The sequence below is a fragment of the Molossus molossus genome, unplaced genomic scaffold (assembly GCF_014108415.1).
Source record: "Molossus molossus isolate mMolMol1 unplaced genomic scaffold, mMolMol1.p scaffold_m16_p_3, whole genome shotgun sequence".
NCBI lineage: Eukaryota > Metazoa > Chordata > Mammalia > Chiroptera > Molossidae > Molossus > Molossus molossus.
Genome location: NW_023425366.1, coordinates 105,426,376 through 105,441,780, shown reverse-complemented (window position 1 = coordinate 105,441,780; position 15,405 = coordinate 105,426,376). Strand labels below are relative to the sequence as shown.

General features: G+C 42.1%; 1 protein-coding gene across 3 annotated transcripts in view; it reads left to right on the top strand.

Moving 5' to 3' along the window:
• Positions 1–3,711: 3,711 nt before the first annotated feature.
• NIPSNAP2 (nipsnap homolog 2) overlaps positions 3,712–15,405 on the top strand; it is a 28,008-nt gene continuing 16,314 nt past the window's right edge. Inside the window, exons 1-3 of one of the 3 annotated variants that reach the window (XM_036280582.1) lie at positions 3,712–3,816; positions 12,253–12,392; positions 12,475–12,520. In XM_036280582.1, coding sequence (XP_036136475.1) covers positions 3,725–3,816; positions 12,253–12,392; positions 12,475–12,520 — 278 coding nt within the window. In that variant the 5' untranslated portion in view covers positions 3,712–3,724. The remainder of the gene's footprint in view (positions 3,817–12,252; positions 12,393–12,474; positions 12,521–15,405) is intronic. The other 2 variants (XM_036280583.1, XM_036280584.1) reach the window with 2 other exon arrangements.

Here is a 15,405-nt window from a genome sequence, read left to right as displayed (position 1 = left end):
TCTTGTGAACTTCATTTCAACACTTGTCACACTTGATCCAGTCATTTCACATCCTGCCCCACTGGGCTGGGATGGCTTGAGGGCAAGGATGGAGCCAAAGCCTGCCAACCGCTGCTGAAATTAACAGAACAGTGTAGTTCTGGGCCTATGAAAACTTGAGTATGTGTCCATCCAGAATGCTCTTATAAAGCTGTATGCATGTGTTTGTTTTTTGTTTGTTTATATTGAAAAGGCAATATATATTTACATGGTACAAAATGTAAAAGGTAAGAGGTAATCAAGACTCTCCCAGCAAACAAAAGCCCAGGCCCGGATGGCTTCATGGGGGAGTTTTACCGAACATTCAAAAAAGAACTAACACCCATTCTCCTCAAACTATTTCAAAAAATTCAAGAAGGAAGACTTCCAAACACGTTCTATGAGGCCAGCATAATTCTAATTTCAAAACCAGAAAAAGACACTACAAAGAAGGAAAACTACAGGCCAATATCCCTGATGAACATAGACACCAAAATACTGAACAAAATATTAGCAAATCGGATCCAGAAATACATCAAAAAAATTATTCACCATGACCAAGTGGGATTCATCCCAGGGATGCAAGGCTGGTACAATATTCGCAAATCAATAAACGTGATACACCACATAAACAAAATGAAGAATAAAAACCACATGATCATATCAATAGATGCTGTAAAAGCATTCGACAAAATCCAGCATCCACTTCTGATAAAAACGCTCAGCAACGTAGGAATAGAGGGATCATATCTAGACATAATAAAGGCCATATATGAAAGACCTACAGCCAACATAATACTCAATGGACAGAAACTAAAAACATTTCCATTAAGAACAGGAACAAGACAGGGATGTCCACTTTCGCCACTCTTTTTTTTTTTTTATCCTCACCCGAGGACATTTTTCCATTTTTTGTACAGATAGAGTGGGAGGGAGAGAGAGAGAGAGGGAAACATCGATGTGAAAGGGACACATCGAGTGGCTGCCACCCGCACGACCAACCAGGGCCGGGGACAAACTGCAACCGAGGTACGTGCCCTTAGCGGAAACCAAACCCGGGTCTCTCCGGACCGCAGGTGGACGCTCTAACCGCTGAGCCAAACCGGCCAGGGCCACTTTCGCCACTCTTATTTAACATTGTACTGGAAGTCTTAGCCACAGCAATCAAACATGAAGAAAAAATAAAAGGGATCCAAATTGGAAAGGAGGAAGTGAAACTGTCATTATTTGCAGATGACATGATATTATACATAGAAAACCCTAAAGACTCCATCAAAAATGTACTAGACTTAATAAATGAATTTGGCAAAGTAGCAGGATACAAAATTAACGTCAAGAAATCGACGGCATTCTTGTACACCAATGATGAAGTCACAGAAAGAGAAACTGAAAAAACAATCCCATTTACCATCGCGCCAAAAAAATTAAGATACCTAGGAATAAACTTAACCAAAGAAGTAAAGGACCTATTTGCAGAAAACTACAGGTCATTGAAAAAAGAAATAGAGGACGATATAAAAAAGTGGAAACACATATCTTGTTCATGGATTGGAAGAATTAACATCATTAAAATGTCCATACTACCCAAAGCAATCTATAGATTCAATGCAATCCCCATCAAAATACCAACGACATATTTCATAGAACTAGAACAAATACTTCAAAAGTTCATATGGAACCAAAAAAGGCCCCAAATAGCCACAGCAATTTTGAAAAAGAAGAACAAAGTAGGTGGAATCACAATACCGGATATCAGGTTATACTACAAAGCGACTGTAACCAAAACAGCCTGGTACTGGCACAAGAACAGGCATATAGACCAGTGGAACAGAACTGAAAACCCAGAAATGGACCCAAGGCAATACGCTCAATTAATATTTGACAAAGGTGGCAAGAGCATACAGTGGAGTAAAGAGAACCTCTTTAATAAATGGTGTTGGGAAAATTTGACAGCTACATGCAAAAAAATGAAACTAGACCATCAACTTACACCATACACAAAAATAAACTCAAAATGGATAAAAGACTTAAATGTGACCCGTGAATCCATAAAAATTCTAGAAGAAAATGTAGGCAACAAAATTTCGGACATCATACGGAGCAGAATTTTCACTGATACATCACCTAAGGCAACAGAAACAAAGGAAAAAATGAACACATGGGACTACATCAAACTAAAAAGCTTCTGCACAGCAAAAGAAACAATCATCAAAATGGAAAGGCAACCCATTGTATGGGAGAACATCATTGCCAATGATGTATCAGATAAGGGGTTAATTTCCAATATATATAGAGTGCTCATACAACTCCACAAAAGGAAGACAAAGAACCCAATTAAAAAATGGGCAGAGGAGATGAATAGACACCTCTCCAAACAGGACATACAAATGGCCAAAAGACATATGAAGAAATGCTCAACATCACTAATCATCAGAGAGATGCAAATTAAAACAACAATGAGGTGTCACCTCACACCTGTCAGAATGGCTGCCATCAACAAATCATCAAACAACAAGTGTTGGCGAGGGTGTGGAGAAAAGGGGACTCTAATACACTGCTGGTGGGAATGCAGACTGTTGCAGCCACTACGGAAAACAATATGATGTTACCTCAAAAAATTAAAAATTGAACTTCCAATTGACCCAGTGATCCCACTGCTAGGAATATACCCTAAGAAGCCTGAAACACCAATCAGGAAGAATATATGTACCCCCATGTTCATAGCAGCACTATTTACAATAGCTAAGATCTGGAAACAGCCCAAGTGTCCATCAGTAGACTAATGGATAAAAAAGCTGTGGTACATGTACACAATGGAGTACTATGCAGCGGCAAGAAAGAAAGATCTCTTATCCTTTGAGACTACTTGGAGGAACCTGGAAAGTATTTTCTTAAGTGAAAGAAGCCAAGCAGAAAAAGACAAATACCACATGATCTCACTTATATACGGAATATAATGAACATAACAGTCTGAGGAATACAGTAGACCCAGAAACATGGAAGTAGGGCACAGACTGACATCCCAAAGAAGAGGGGGTGGGGGGATGAGAAGAGATAAACCACAGAACTTCTATGCATGTATGCATGACCAATGGACATGGACAACTAAGCCGGGGACAGGGCGGGGGTGGGGTGGGGTGGGGAGGGGGGTGCCAATGGGGTAAAAAAGGTAAAATATCTGTAACAAAAAAATAAATAAAAAATTTATTTAAAAAAAAAAGAAATGTAAAAGGTATTTGGGGAGAAGCCTGCCTCCCACCTTTGTCCCCCAGGCCCTGGAGTCCCCAGCAACACTGTTAACCCTTTTCTTTCAAGCCTTGCCCATGTTCCTTTTGCGCACCCTGTTCTGGGCACCAGCTCCTTTCGCTGGAGGTTACTGATTCTTCTCGGGCTTCGGGCTTCGGGCTTCGGGCTTCGGGCTTCGGGCTTCGGGCTTCGGGCTTCGGGCTTCGGGCTTCGGGCTCTGTCTCGGGCTGCCAGTCCTCCCCGCGCCGGCACGCACTGCGCTCCGGGAGGCCGCGGCGCGCGCGCTGCTCTCCCTGGCGGCGGTGCCTCGCTGCTGCGGCCGCGCGCCGCGCCCCGGCCCCGCCCCCGCCCCCGCCCCGCCCCGCCCCGGCCGCGGCGGGCCAAGGGGAGGGAGGGGGCGCGGAGGCGGCCGCGGCGTCAGCGGCAGCCCGAACGGTGGGGGCCGAGGCGCCGGAGCAACATGGCGGCGCGAGTGCTGCACGCTCGCGGAGCGGCCACGGCCGGCGGCCTCCTACAGCGGGCGGCCCCCTGCAGCCTCCTGCCCGGGCACCGGTGAGCAGCGCCGCCCTTTCGGGGAGGGGCCGCCGCGGGGCGGAGGGCGCGGGGTCCCGGGCGCGGGTCTCCGCCCCGGCTGGGCTGCACCTCCGCGGGGCAGTACGGCCGGGCCTGCGGGACGGCGCGGGTCGAGGCCGCGGTCAGCGGGGCTGGAGTGGGCGGGCGCCTCGGCGGGGTCCGAGCGCCTTCCCCTCGGGCTCAAGGTCACGGCGGGGACGGTGCTCCGCGCCGAGGCCACGTACGCCCACTGAGCGGGTCCGGCTTGCGGGACCTTAACCCGGCGCGACCCCGAGCCGTGGCCGAACGGTGGGCGAGCGGCCGAGGCTGCAGGCCTTGCAGTCGGCCTCCGGGTTCCCGCCCCGCGTCCTGAGCAAGCTGCCCGCGCAGCGCCTCGGTGTCTGCTTCTGCAAATGTCAGTAGAGACACTACTTACCTCTTAGGTTGTTGTGAGCGAAAAATAACGCATCGTCCCGAGTGAGCCCTCATTGAAGGAGAGGGTAGTGAGGAGGTCTCAGAACTAGGAACAGTCTTTGACTTGCATTTAAAAGTAGTGGATCAAAAAGTATTTACAATGATCAGCACTAGATAGGCGTTGGGTTCATGTTTTAACTTTTTTCCTAACCTCGTTGGGTTAAATTCAGTTTTCTGAATCCATCACTGACATATTCATGTTTCATTTTCCACATTAAAAAAAAAAAAAAAACCCCGAAGCCCGTACTAACGTAGATTTGCCTTCTCGTTCTCTTTACATTGGATAATTTAAATGTTATCTTTTCACTTGTCTGTTTTAAATTAAATAATGAACCTCTAGAAAATACAGTTGGTACCTAAAAATGAAAAAGCAAAAAACTACCTGTTGTTAAATTCTTACTATGGGCTGGGGAACTTTGTATAATATGACTTATTTAAATCCTAGTAGCAACCTTAAGAAGTAAGTAATAGGATCTGCATTTTAGAGATGAGGTGGAACCTCAAAGGGTGTGAGACACATAGCTAGAAAAGGCATTACATAGCCTGAACCCAGGTTTGTCAAGCTTCAGGCCCAGCGCCCTTCCTAGGGCTGATGCTCAACTTGTATTTCCAAATTTGATGTTTATGTTTCTAAGTTAATTAACAAGTCAACCTCCTCTTATTTTTATTTTGTTATTGAGCATCTACTGTGATCTTACTTTTTCACACATGTGATATGAGCCCATGAAATTCATAATTTTTTTCAGCTGAGACTGAAGGTGTTCACTCAACATGTTTACCTACAGTGCTCAAGGTCACAAAGCTAGGAAACTGGAGAATTGGACCTGGGTCTGCCCAGTACCCTTACTTCCTCCTGGGGCCAAATGTTCTTGACCCTGGCTGGAGTCCTTATCTCTGTCCAACCTGTTGGCTCTTTGATTCATCTCTCAGGTCCCCTGTACCTTTTGACTACTCCTTCCTGGCCTCTAGTCTGCCTTAACTGTAGCTGTTCTTTAGGACTCAGTCTAGATCCAGTTATGTATCTGATTCAATAAAATATTGAATGTATATGATGTCGTTGAAGTTGTATGGAACTGAACACAATAGCCTTGGTCATTATCCTCAGGAAGCCATGGCCCAGGTAAAAACCCATACAGACTTACAGATTGAGGTAGGTGCCTACCACATGAGATCATGGAAGTCCTGTCCAAGATGATGACATTACATTGAGACCTGAAGGGTCAGTGTGCATGAAAGTCCTGAGTGGGAAGGAGTCAGGCACAGGGTGAAGGGAAGGCTGGCTAGAAGACGGATGACAAGGAGTGGGGGGCCAGATAATTCCAAGCCTTGCAGTCTTTTTTAGCTTGGATTTTATTCTGGGAGCTGTGGAAAACATTTGAAAATATAAATTCTAGTGTGACATGATCTGATCCTCAGTTTTAAAAGTTCGGTCAGACTGGAAAGGGGACAGAATCAAGGGTCATGGCCAACTGGGTGGATGCTCATACCATTTATTGGGAGTTATTTGTTCCATAGGTTTATGAGTGCCCACCATATGCCAGGTGCTATTGGAAACTGAATAAGGCACACGAGGTCCTCACCATCTTGCTAGTAATTCAGAGAAGGAGGAACAGGTGTGAGGTGGGGAGCAGTTTTGAATGCAGTAAGATGGCTATGAGCTATTCAGATGGAAAGGCTAAGCAGGTGGTTGGCCTACTTAACCTATATGACTCTTCAAAGGAGATGGAGATGTCTGGGCTACAGGAAACATTTGGGAGTTGTCAGCATATAGGAGTGCTAAATGTTGATCAATACATGAGTTTCAGTGTACTGTTTTGTATGATTGAAATTTTTCATAATAATTTTTTTAAGCCGTAGGAACGATGAGATTGCTTGAGAGATTGTGGATAGAGAAGGGGCTGAGAAACAGAGCCTGGGATGTGTCAACATTTACAGGCTGGATAAAGGAAGAAGAGGCTGGCAAGAGAGACAGAAGGGGCAGCCAGTGAGGTCATTGTTATATGACAATGCCCAGGGGGAGGTGTTTCAAGGAAGAATGGTCACCTGTTCCAGATGCTGCTGAAAGGGTAAGATGACAGAAGAAAGCTGGATTTGCCAACAGGAGTATTGTGGGTGACCTTGCAAGAGCGATTTCAGAGGGAAAGGAGAAAGTCTTCCTGTGACACTTATTTGCCAGCACTTCTCTCTCAGCTCTGCTCAGCACCAGGCCCAGAGTTCCACTTACTTAGTGGACATTGCTCTAGTGCCCCACAGGTGCTTAAGATGCCTGTATACCCAGAATTTAACTCCTCTTCCTCCTACAGAGCCTGCTTGCTTCTCCTGAGTTCTCTCTCCCCAATAATGAAACATCTTCCATTTAGTGTCTCAGGCCAGAAACCAGAAGGTCTTCCCCAAGCCCCTCTCCTGCTCCTCCTATCTACCTCCAACATCCTTCTCTATCACCACTCCCCTAGCTCAACTCTTGGCAATTATGCTCCCTGCCTTATTACTGTGGTCCGTCTGACATATCACTGCCCAGGCTCCTTTTTACACCTAGAATTTCTTTTTGAAAACTTAACTAGCGTTGCACCATGAAGAGGATAGCATCCAGGTGATGGACATGCACAAGAACCTAACTACCCTGCCCCCCTGCCCTCTCATTATCTCAGTCACCATCCTCCCATACCTTGTTCTGCCTTACTGAACTCTTTGCTGTTCCAGAAATATGCCGTACAGTTTCATGACTCCATGCCCCTGGACATGTTGTTCTCTTTGACTGGAATTATCGCCTGCCTTGTCCACCTGTCTTTCTCGTCCTCCAAGACAGAACCAGAATATCTCCCCTAGAGTCCCATTCACTCCTCACAGGCCGAGCTAATGGGTCATTCCCCTGAATTCCGTGTGTGTGTGTGTGTGTGTGTGTGTGTGTAAATCTACAGTATTCCTGATCACTCTATTTACTGATCAGTTTCTCCCATGAGACCGAACAGGCTAGGCATCTGGTTCATCTTTATATCCACAGAACTTGGCACAAAGTGCTTATTCTATTTAAAGTCTAGTGCTCCCATCCAAGTACTAACCAAGCCCGACCTTGTTTAGCTTAGATCAGACAACATCGGGTGCATTCAGGGTGCTATGGCCATAGACCTTTGTAGAATGTGCTGCCTCCTACCTCACCCTCTGTAAAGTGCTGCACCACATAGATAAGATCTTATAAAAACAACTAATTGTATTTGTCACTGTCATTAAAGAACCACATCGCAGCTCAGATCTTATCACCCTTACAGCTGACGGCATAGCTGCTTCTACCCCCTTGCATGATTCAGCTTGGACAGCTAGATGACCTGGGCACATTAGGCAGCTTTGATCACCTGACGCTGGAAAGATTTCAGTTTCACAGTCCATTGGGGCTAATGCTGGGCCAGACTGTTTTTCATTTGTCAAGACAATTGCTACCCAAGCTCACAAGCAAACATCACTCAGGTTCTTGTGTGTGTCCTGTGATATTGCCTATTTCTTAGACTTACCTTTAGTTTACAAAACATTTTCATATCTCTGATCTCATTTTACTCATTCTAAAGTATATCTCTGTGGTATTACTAAAATCTGGAGCAGCCCTGGCCGGGTTTGCTCAGTGGTTAGAGCTTTGGCCTGCAGACCAATGAGTTGTGGGTTTGATTCCGGTCAAGGGCCTGCCTGTACCTCAGTTGCGCTTCGTCCCTGCCCCTGGTGGGGTCATGCAGGAGGTAACCAGTTGATGTGGCTCTATCACATCGATGTTTCTCTCTGTCTCTCTCTCCCCCTCCCTACCTCCCTCCCACTCTATCTGATAATAAGTAGAAAAATATCCTCGGGTCAGGAATAAAAATAAATAAAATCTGGAGCAGATGCTCAGTTGAGGAGGTATCTAGTAAAATATTTGTATGTAGAAAAATATTTTTAACTTCATAGATTAAGGGTCATACTTTTATTTTGCCACTTCTTAGCTCAAGTCATTTAACCTATCTGAACCAGTCTAAAATTTGGTAATACCGCCCTCGCTGGTTTGGCCCAGCGGTTAGAGCGTTGGCCTGTGGACCGGGTTTGGTTCCTGCTAAGGGCATGTGCCTTGGTTGCAGTTTGTCCCCGGCTTCAGTTAGGGGTGTGCAGGTGGCAGCCACTTGATGTGTCTCTCTCACGTCGATGTTTCTCCATGTCGTCGTCCTCCCCCCCACCCCCACCTTCTTCCTACTCTGAAGATAAATGCAAAAATGTCCTTGGGTGAGGATAAAAAAATTTTATTTGGTAATACCTACCTTGCTAGATTGTTTAGAGGACTAAATGAGATGACATAGACAAACTAGTCCAGCGCCTAGCAGAAAGTATGCACTTATTAACTTGTAATCCCCTTAAATTCTAAAGAGGAGAAAAATACTCTGCGAAATGTCCTAGTACTGATATATTTAGAAACTTTCATGGAACTCCTTTTTTTTTTTTAATCCTCACCTGAGGACATTTTTGCATTTATCTTCAGACAGAGTAGGAAGGGGGAGTGGGGAGAGACAGAGAGAAACATCGATGTGAGAGAGACACATCGAGTGGCTGCCACAAGCACAACCCTAACCAAAGCCGGGGACAAACTGCAACCAAGGTACATGCCCCAGCAGGAACCGAACCTGGGTCTTTCGTCCTCAGGCCAATGCTCTAACTGCTGAACCAAACCTGCCAGGGCGGAATGCCTTTCTTAATTGTTCATAATTATTCTTACAATTTATTTAACAAACAAGAAAGATTAAGCACAATTTCTGTTTAGTGAACTTAAAATCTAAACTAAAGAATTATACAAAGTCCTATTAACACACTTTTAAACTTTCTACTTTGTAAATTACTAATTTTATATACTTGCCATTTTGCTTCGTGATATGTTTAAGACACTTTAAACAAAATGACATTTTTATTTTATTGAAATAAATTTTAGCATGATTCATTTGGAGAATTGCCTTCTTCAGAATAAGTTTGTTTGTATAATCAACCAGTGAAATAAAAAACAGAAACAAATACATATGTTTTGGGTTTTGCTAAAGGGCTAATAGTTGTTATATTTTATTTATTTATTTATCCTCACCAGAGGATATTTTCCATTTATTTTCAGATAGAGTAGGAGGGAGGGAGAGAGAGAGAAAGAGGAACATCGATGTGAGAGAGACACATTGATTGGTTGCCTCCAGCATGACGTGACCAGGGCCTGGGACCAAACCACAACTGAGGTACGTCCCCTTGACCGGAATCACACCTGCAACTCTGGTTTGCAGGTTGACTAACCACCGAGCCAAACCAGCCAGGGCTATTTTTTATTTTATTTTAAAATTTCAGCCCTGGCTGATTTGGCTCACCAGTTGAACATCAGCCCAAGAACCAAAGAATCGCAGGCTCGATTCCCAGGCAACGGTACATACCTGGATTGCAAGTTCAGTCCCTGGCTCTGGTCGGTGGTCCTGTGGAAAGCAACCAACTGATGTATCTCTCTGACATCAATGTTTCTCCTCTCTCTCTCTCCTTCCCTCCTTCCCACACTCTCTGAAAATCAATGGAAAAATATCCTCAGGTGAGGATTTAAAAAAAAAAAAGTTTGTTTTATTCAAAAAGTTGTTTTAAAAACTTAACTTTTTAACTCTTTCTCTCTCAGAGATACCACCATTAACACTTTTTTAGTTCTCTGGAATTTTAACATAAGGTAAAAGCAAAATGGAAGAATTATAAATGTCTTTTTACAAATGCCATTTAAGATGACATGTTTTTCTCTCATGCACTTATAAGAAAAATTGCATGTCTGGTATTAAGTTATTTTGCTTGTTTACTATAAGTTTGTAGCTTAAAAAAAATTTTTTTTCATATGTTTTCATTGATTTTTTGAGGGAAGAGAGAGGGAGAGAAACATCGATGTAAGAGAGAAACATCTATCAGCTGCTTCCTGCATGCCCCCCAACCTGGGCATGTGCTCTTACTGGGAATAGAACCTGGACCTCTCAATCCACTGAGCAGCACCGGCTGGGTAGTGTATAGCTTTTTCATCTTTGAAGAATTTGAAAAAATACTTTTATATTTCTTGATCATTATGGAAACATTGATTGTTAATTTTATATTTATATGTTTTAGTTTCTGTATTTTTAAGCTTACATAATTCAAATGTCTTTTTATCTGGTTTCTAGCTATTTGTGATAATATCCTATGAATCAGTTTTAAATAAAGAATCTCTTATGGGGAGAAAACGGCCTGTAATATTTGTTCATTAAAGCAGCAAGTCAATTTTTTCTGCCATCATCACTATTAGCAGTTCACTTTGTGTGTGTATTTATGGTACACACAAAATGTGCCTGCTTTTCCCACATAATTTCTCTCAGAGATGTGTGCGTGTAGATCTGTCTCATTCTTTTTAATGATTACACTTTGTTCTGATTTGGGATATTCCCTAATTCATTTGACCAGTCCCCATTAATGGCTATCCAAATTGCCTGTACCAGGAACAAACTGGAAACAAGGCAGTAATGAACGCTTTTTGTGCATTCGACTTGAAGCACTTGTCTAAATATAGTGTCTGTAGGACATAACTGTGTTATTATTGGGCTGAAAGGCCTACACGTTTTAATATTGATAAGATAATGCCACACTGCCCTCTAGGGAGATTACACAAATTTGTAATTCCACTTGTATGAAGTATGCACTTAAAAATAAACTCGCAGCCCTGGCCGGTTTGGCTCAGCAGTTAGAGCATCGGCCCGCAGACCAAAGGGTCTTGGGTTCGATTTTGACCAAGGGCATGTACCTTGGTTGTAGTTCAATCCCTGCCCTGGTCAGGGTCCTGCGGGGGGGCAGTCAATTGATGTGTCTGTCTCTCTCACATAGGTGTTTCTCTCTCTCTTGCTCCCCCTCCCCCCCGCGCTATCTGAAAAAGCAATGGAAGAATATACTCAGGTGAAGATTTAAAAAATAATAATAATAAAAATAAAATAAACTCGCAGACACAGAAAACAGAATGAATGGTGGTTACCAGAGGGGAAGGGAGGTGGGAGGGAGAATTAAGAGGGTAAAGAGGATCAAGTATATGATAACAGAAAGAAACTAGACTTTGGGTGGTGAACACAATAGAGTACACAAATGTTGAATTATAGTTTTGTACACCTGAAAATTATATTAATGTAATTAGCTAATGTTACCCCAATAAATTTAACTTTAAAGAAAGAAATAAAAAGTTCATGGTTATAGTACAGTTTGTTACTTTAATCATATTTATTCTCACTTTCTAACAGCATGTATAGTAGAAATAGTTATAAGGTGACAATTAGCAAATTATGTTAATGAAATTTGTATTCTTAGGTTTTTGTGACAGTTAATCTTGATTTTAAGGTTAATTTATGGGTAAAATAAATATTTTAAATTAAAGAATTTGTTTCCCTGTATATTTGTTTTCACATTTTTTTATTCTGGTAAAGTATAAGTAACATAAAATTTGCGATTTTAATAATTTTTAAATGTACAGTTCAGTGGTGGCAGTATACATTGTATTGTGCAGCCATCTCCAGAACTTGCTCATCTTCCCAGACTGAAACTCAGCTCATTCTCCCCTCAGCCCCTGACATCCACCTTACTCTCTTTCTCTAAGAATTTGGCTACTCTAGGTTTCCATGTATATTTTTTCTAGGTCAAAAATTGCTTTACAGGAGGGGAAAATACATAGTAGAAATTGCAAAAATAAACAAGAACTCTGTTAGGAGAGCCACAGATTACTTTTTACACTTTATTCCTGCTTTTTAGAATGCACATAATGGAAAGTGGGCGTTTTATGGTATTCCAGGTTCTAGATTAGTGCTTAGAGTAGGTGCTCAAGGCATGTTTGCTGAATGGATTGGTAAATTTATGAAAACTGTATTATGTGACACTCCCTACAGACACTGAAATATTTGTACCACTGACGAGACTCAGATTTTTGTATTTGTTATTCCTTAGGGGGTTGACGTCTTCCAGTAACAGACCTCGAGAAGACAGCTGGTTAAAATCCTTATTTGTCCGGAAAGTTGATCCAAGAAAAGATGCTCATTCTAATCTCCTAGCCAAAAAGGAAACAAGCAGTCTATACAAAATACAGTGTGAGTGATAGGTCTGCTATCTTCACAGATGACTTTTCTCCCTTTGTTCATAAGTTCATCATTGAATTTTTTTTTGTTTCAGTTCACAATGTTAAACCGGAATGCCTAGACGCATACAACAAAATTTGGTGTGTATACCAAACTATCCTTTACTTGGGGAAAGTAATGATTTTGATCTTTGTTGGTTCGGCTAACACTTAATAGCGGAGTGAGATTTTGGTTCCATTTTCTTAAAGCTGAACTTTCAGAGGCTCTTCGGTTGAGCTCTGTATGGGATTACCAAGGGTCTTTTGTTTTAAGCACTCCTACAGTAAATCATCACATAAGATGTCAAACCTTAGAATGTTACTAGCCTCTCAGGGTTGGAAGGAACCTTGCAAGTTTGCGTAGTCCATCAACTCATCCAGGGTTTGAGTCCTTTCTGCAAATCTTCCTGACTGCCTATGCTTAAATACATTCTACACTCCATCTCTGGACAGCTTTGAGTGTTAGGAATTAGACCTGTCCCCATGACCTCCATTGTTTCCAATTATACTTCTAAGTAAAGCTGTCCCATTTGAACGTAGCTGCCTTTCTTCCCAAATCTTCCATTTGCCAGGATTCAGGTCCCTTCAGCAGATTCTCATGATTTGAGATTCATATGTTCTTAGAGAATTTGTAAACTTTTAGACTAGCGAGAAAAGTAAGTATATCAGTTCTTAATTAAGTTAATAGAAATAGTATTTTAATGATCAATTTTGAGCAAATATAATTAGAAAGCATTTTTTTTTTTACCTTTAGTAGTTGCTACTTTCATAAGAAAGCAGATGATTTTGTCACCAGAATCAGCATAATTTTCAGAAACAAAAATCTGTTTTATTTTCTATCATGGTTTGTGAGATAAAACATTAGCATAGAATTTCTTACCGTAGCACAGTTCTCTTTATTTAAAAATGCCCTAAAACAAAATAGATACTTACTTCTAGATATTTTCTCATAAAATGAAATTATTTCTCCATGCTGATACTTCTTGGGTTATCTTTCCTGTCCTGTTTTTATTCCTCTCTTATCTCAGATTTCTGTCTATTCATATATCTATTTGGATATCTTGTTTTTCTTTCAAACTTAACAGGTAGAATCCCTTTGTTCTTTCAACATCCCTGTGTGTGTCACTCACCATGGTTTTATTTAACCCTTTTCTTAGTTCTTTGTGATTAGTTAGTTACTAAAGGCTATGCATTCTTCATTTGACACGTATTTTAGATCTCCCTGCTTATTTCCTTCTCTATCTCCCTTTCTCAACCTGTTGAGCCCTATTTCCAAATAGCCTTCTTCCGTACTCTTTCCTGGACTTGTAGCTGTACCTGTACTTCCGCCCCACCCTGCAATCCATTACCCAAAAGTTTGTCAAATTGATCAACTTGGGTTCTGTTTTCTCTTTCATTGTATTGTCTTTTTCTTTCCTCTGCAACTTCAGCAACTCCTTGTTTTCAGCCTGGTTTGTTGGGCCCCAACAACGAGGTTCTTCCCAACCCATCCAGTTCTGGGTACAGGTACTACCTGCCTTGCAGACGCCATTCAGGTAGTGCCAGGGCTTCCAAGAGCAGGTCTGGGGCTTCCAACAGAGAGGCTTAGCAGCAGATCTATATATGACTTTGTACTGGTGAAAAACCTATGCCTCAGCGCCTTCCTTGACCCCACCTGGGTCATTTGTAGAGGCTTCCTTCTTCCACATTAGCTCCAGTTCAGGGTTGTTTACCTCTTGCTCGTGTCACATGGCATAAAGGAGGCCCATTTCCATTTCCCTAACGATCTTTCCCCACCCCAATTTCCATTCATCTCCTCTCTCTGGACCACAGGCCGATGCTCTAACTGCTGAGCCAGACCGTCCAGGGCGCATTAATCTCCTCTTAGTTCTGAACATAAGTCTATATGAGCCAGTGCAATGACCATACCATGTGTATTTTTTTGAAGGGTGGCATTTGCTTTTATGGGTTTTTAGTTGGACATGAGACCATTCTGAGTTTTTCTCTGTTAACTGTTAGTATATACCTAGTCCTGGTGTCCCAGCCTCTAGTGGTGACCACTAGTTTACTATTACTCAGTGTCAGCAAGGAATTTGAACAGGTTCCATTTCTGATCCTTGATATCTTTTTTCATCCATTGTTGAACCTGTATTGTACTTTTTTTATCATAATTTTTCTTTTCAAAAAGTATACAGACTTTAGCTTTTCTCTTGGAATAACTTAGTTATATCTCTTTTCTTTGCCTTTCCCTGTGCCTTAGAATCTGAACTGTACAAAGTTTTCCATAGAACCAAGCTCCGATACCTATGTTTAGTTAATACACTGCCATGATCTGGCATGGCTTTGCCTCTGCTGCTGTACAGTCAGGGGTAGTGGAATGGGTGGTGTGTCCAATGTGGGATTGTGGTACCTCTCAGATCCCCTCGGTTGGATTGAATTGAACCTCATTATTTATGTTACATCTTTCATTTGGATTCTTCTATCACGTTGATGCCCTTTGGAACTATTGAAGTTGTGTTGTGTTCTGGATCTGTCTTTTCCCTCCTTATTTAAGGCAGACTTTTCTCTGCCCCCTGATTGCTGCCTTATTATGCCCCTTCTGTTGTCTCCCCTATCCTAAACACTTTTTCCCCTTTCTTATTTATCCCATGTTCTTTTTCTACTATTCCCATTTCTCTCATTCTTCCTATCTTTGAAACCAGCAAAACGTAGCTTTTATAAGCATCACCATTCTTAAGTACTTCTTTCTGGAATGGCAAATGGTAGACCCATAGTTCTAGAATCTTGGAACCTTTGGCTCTTCTTTATCATTTTTATCACTATACTAAAATTGCTTACAATATAGTTGGGGGTATCAGAAACCTAAGGTTCTGATAAGTGTGGTATCGGACTAGAACAGAATTCAGTTAAAAGGTTAACTTTGCATGTGATTTTATCAATATATTTTGAGGTCAGTTATCAGAACATGGAGTAGGTGGCCTTTTTTCTGTTACTGATCGTGTGTTGTC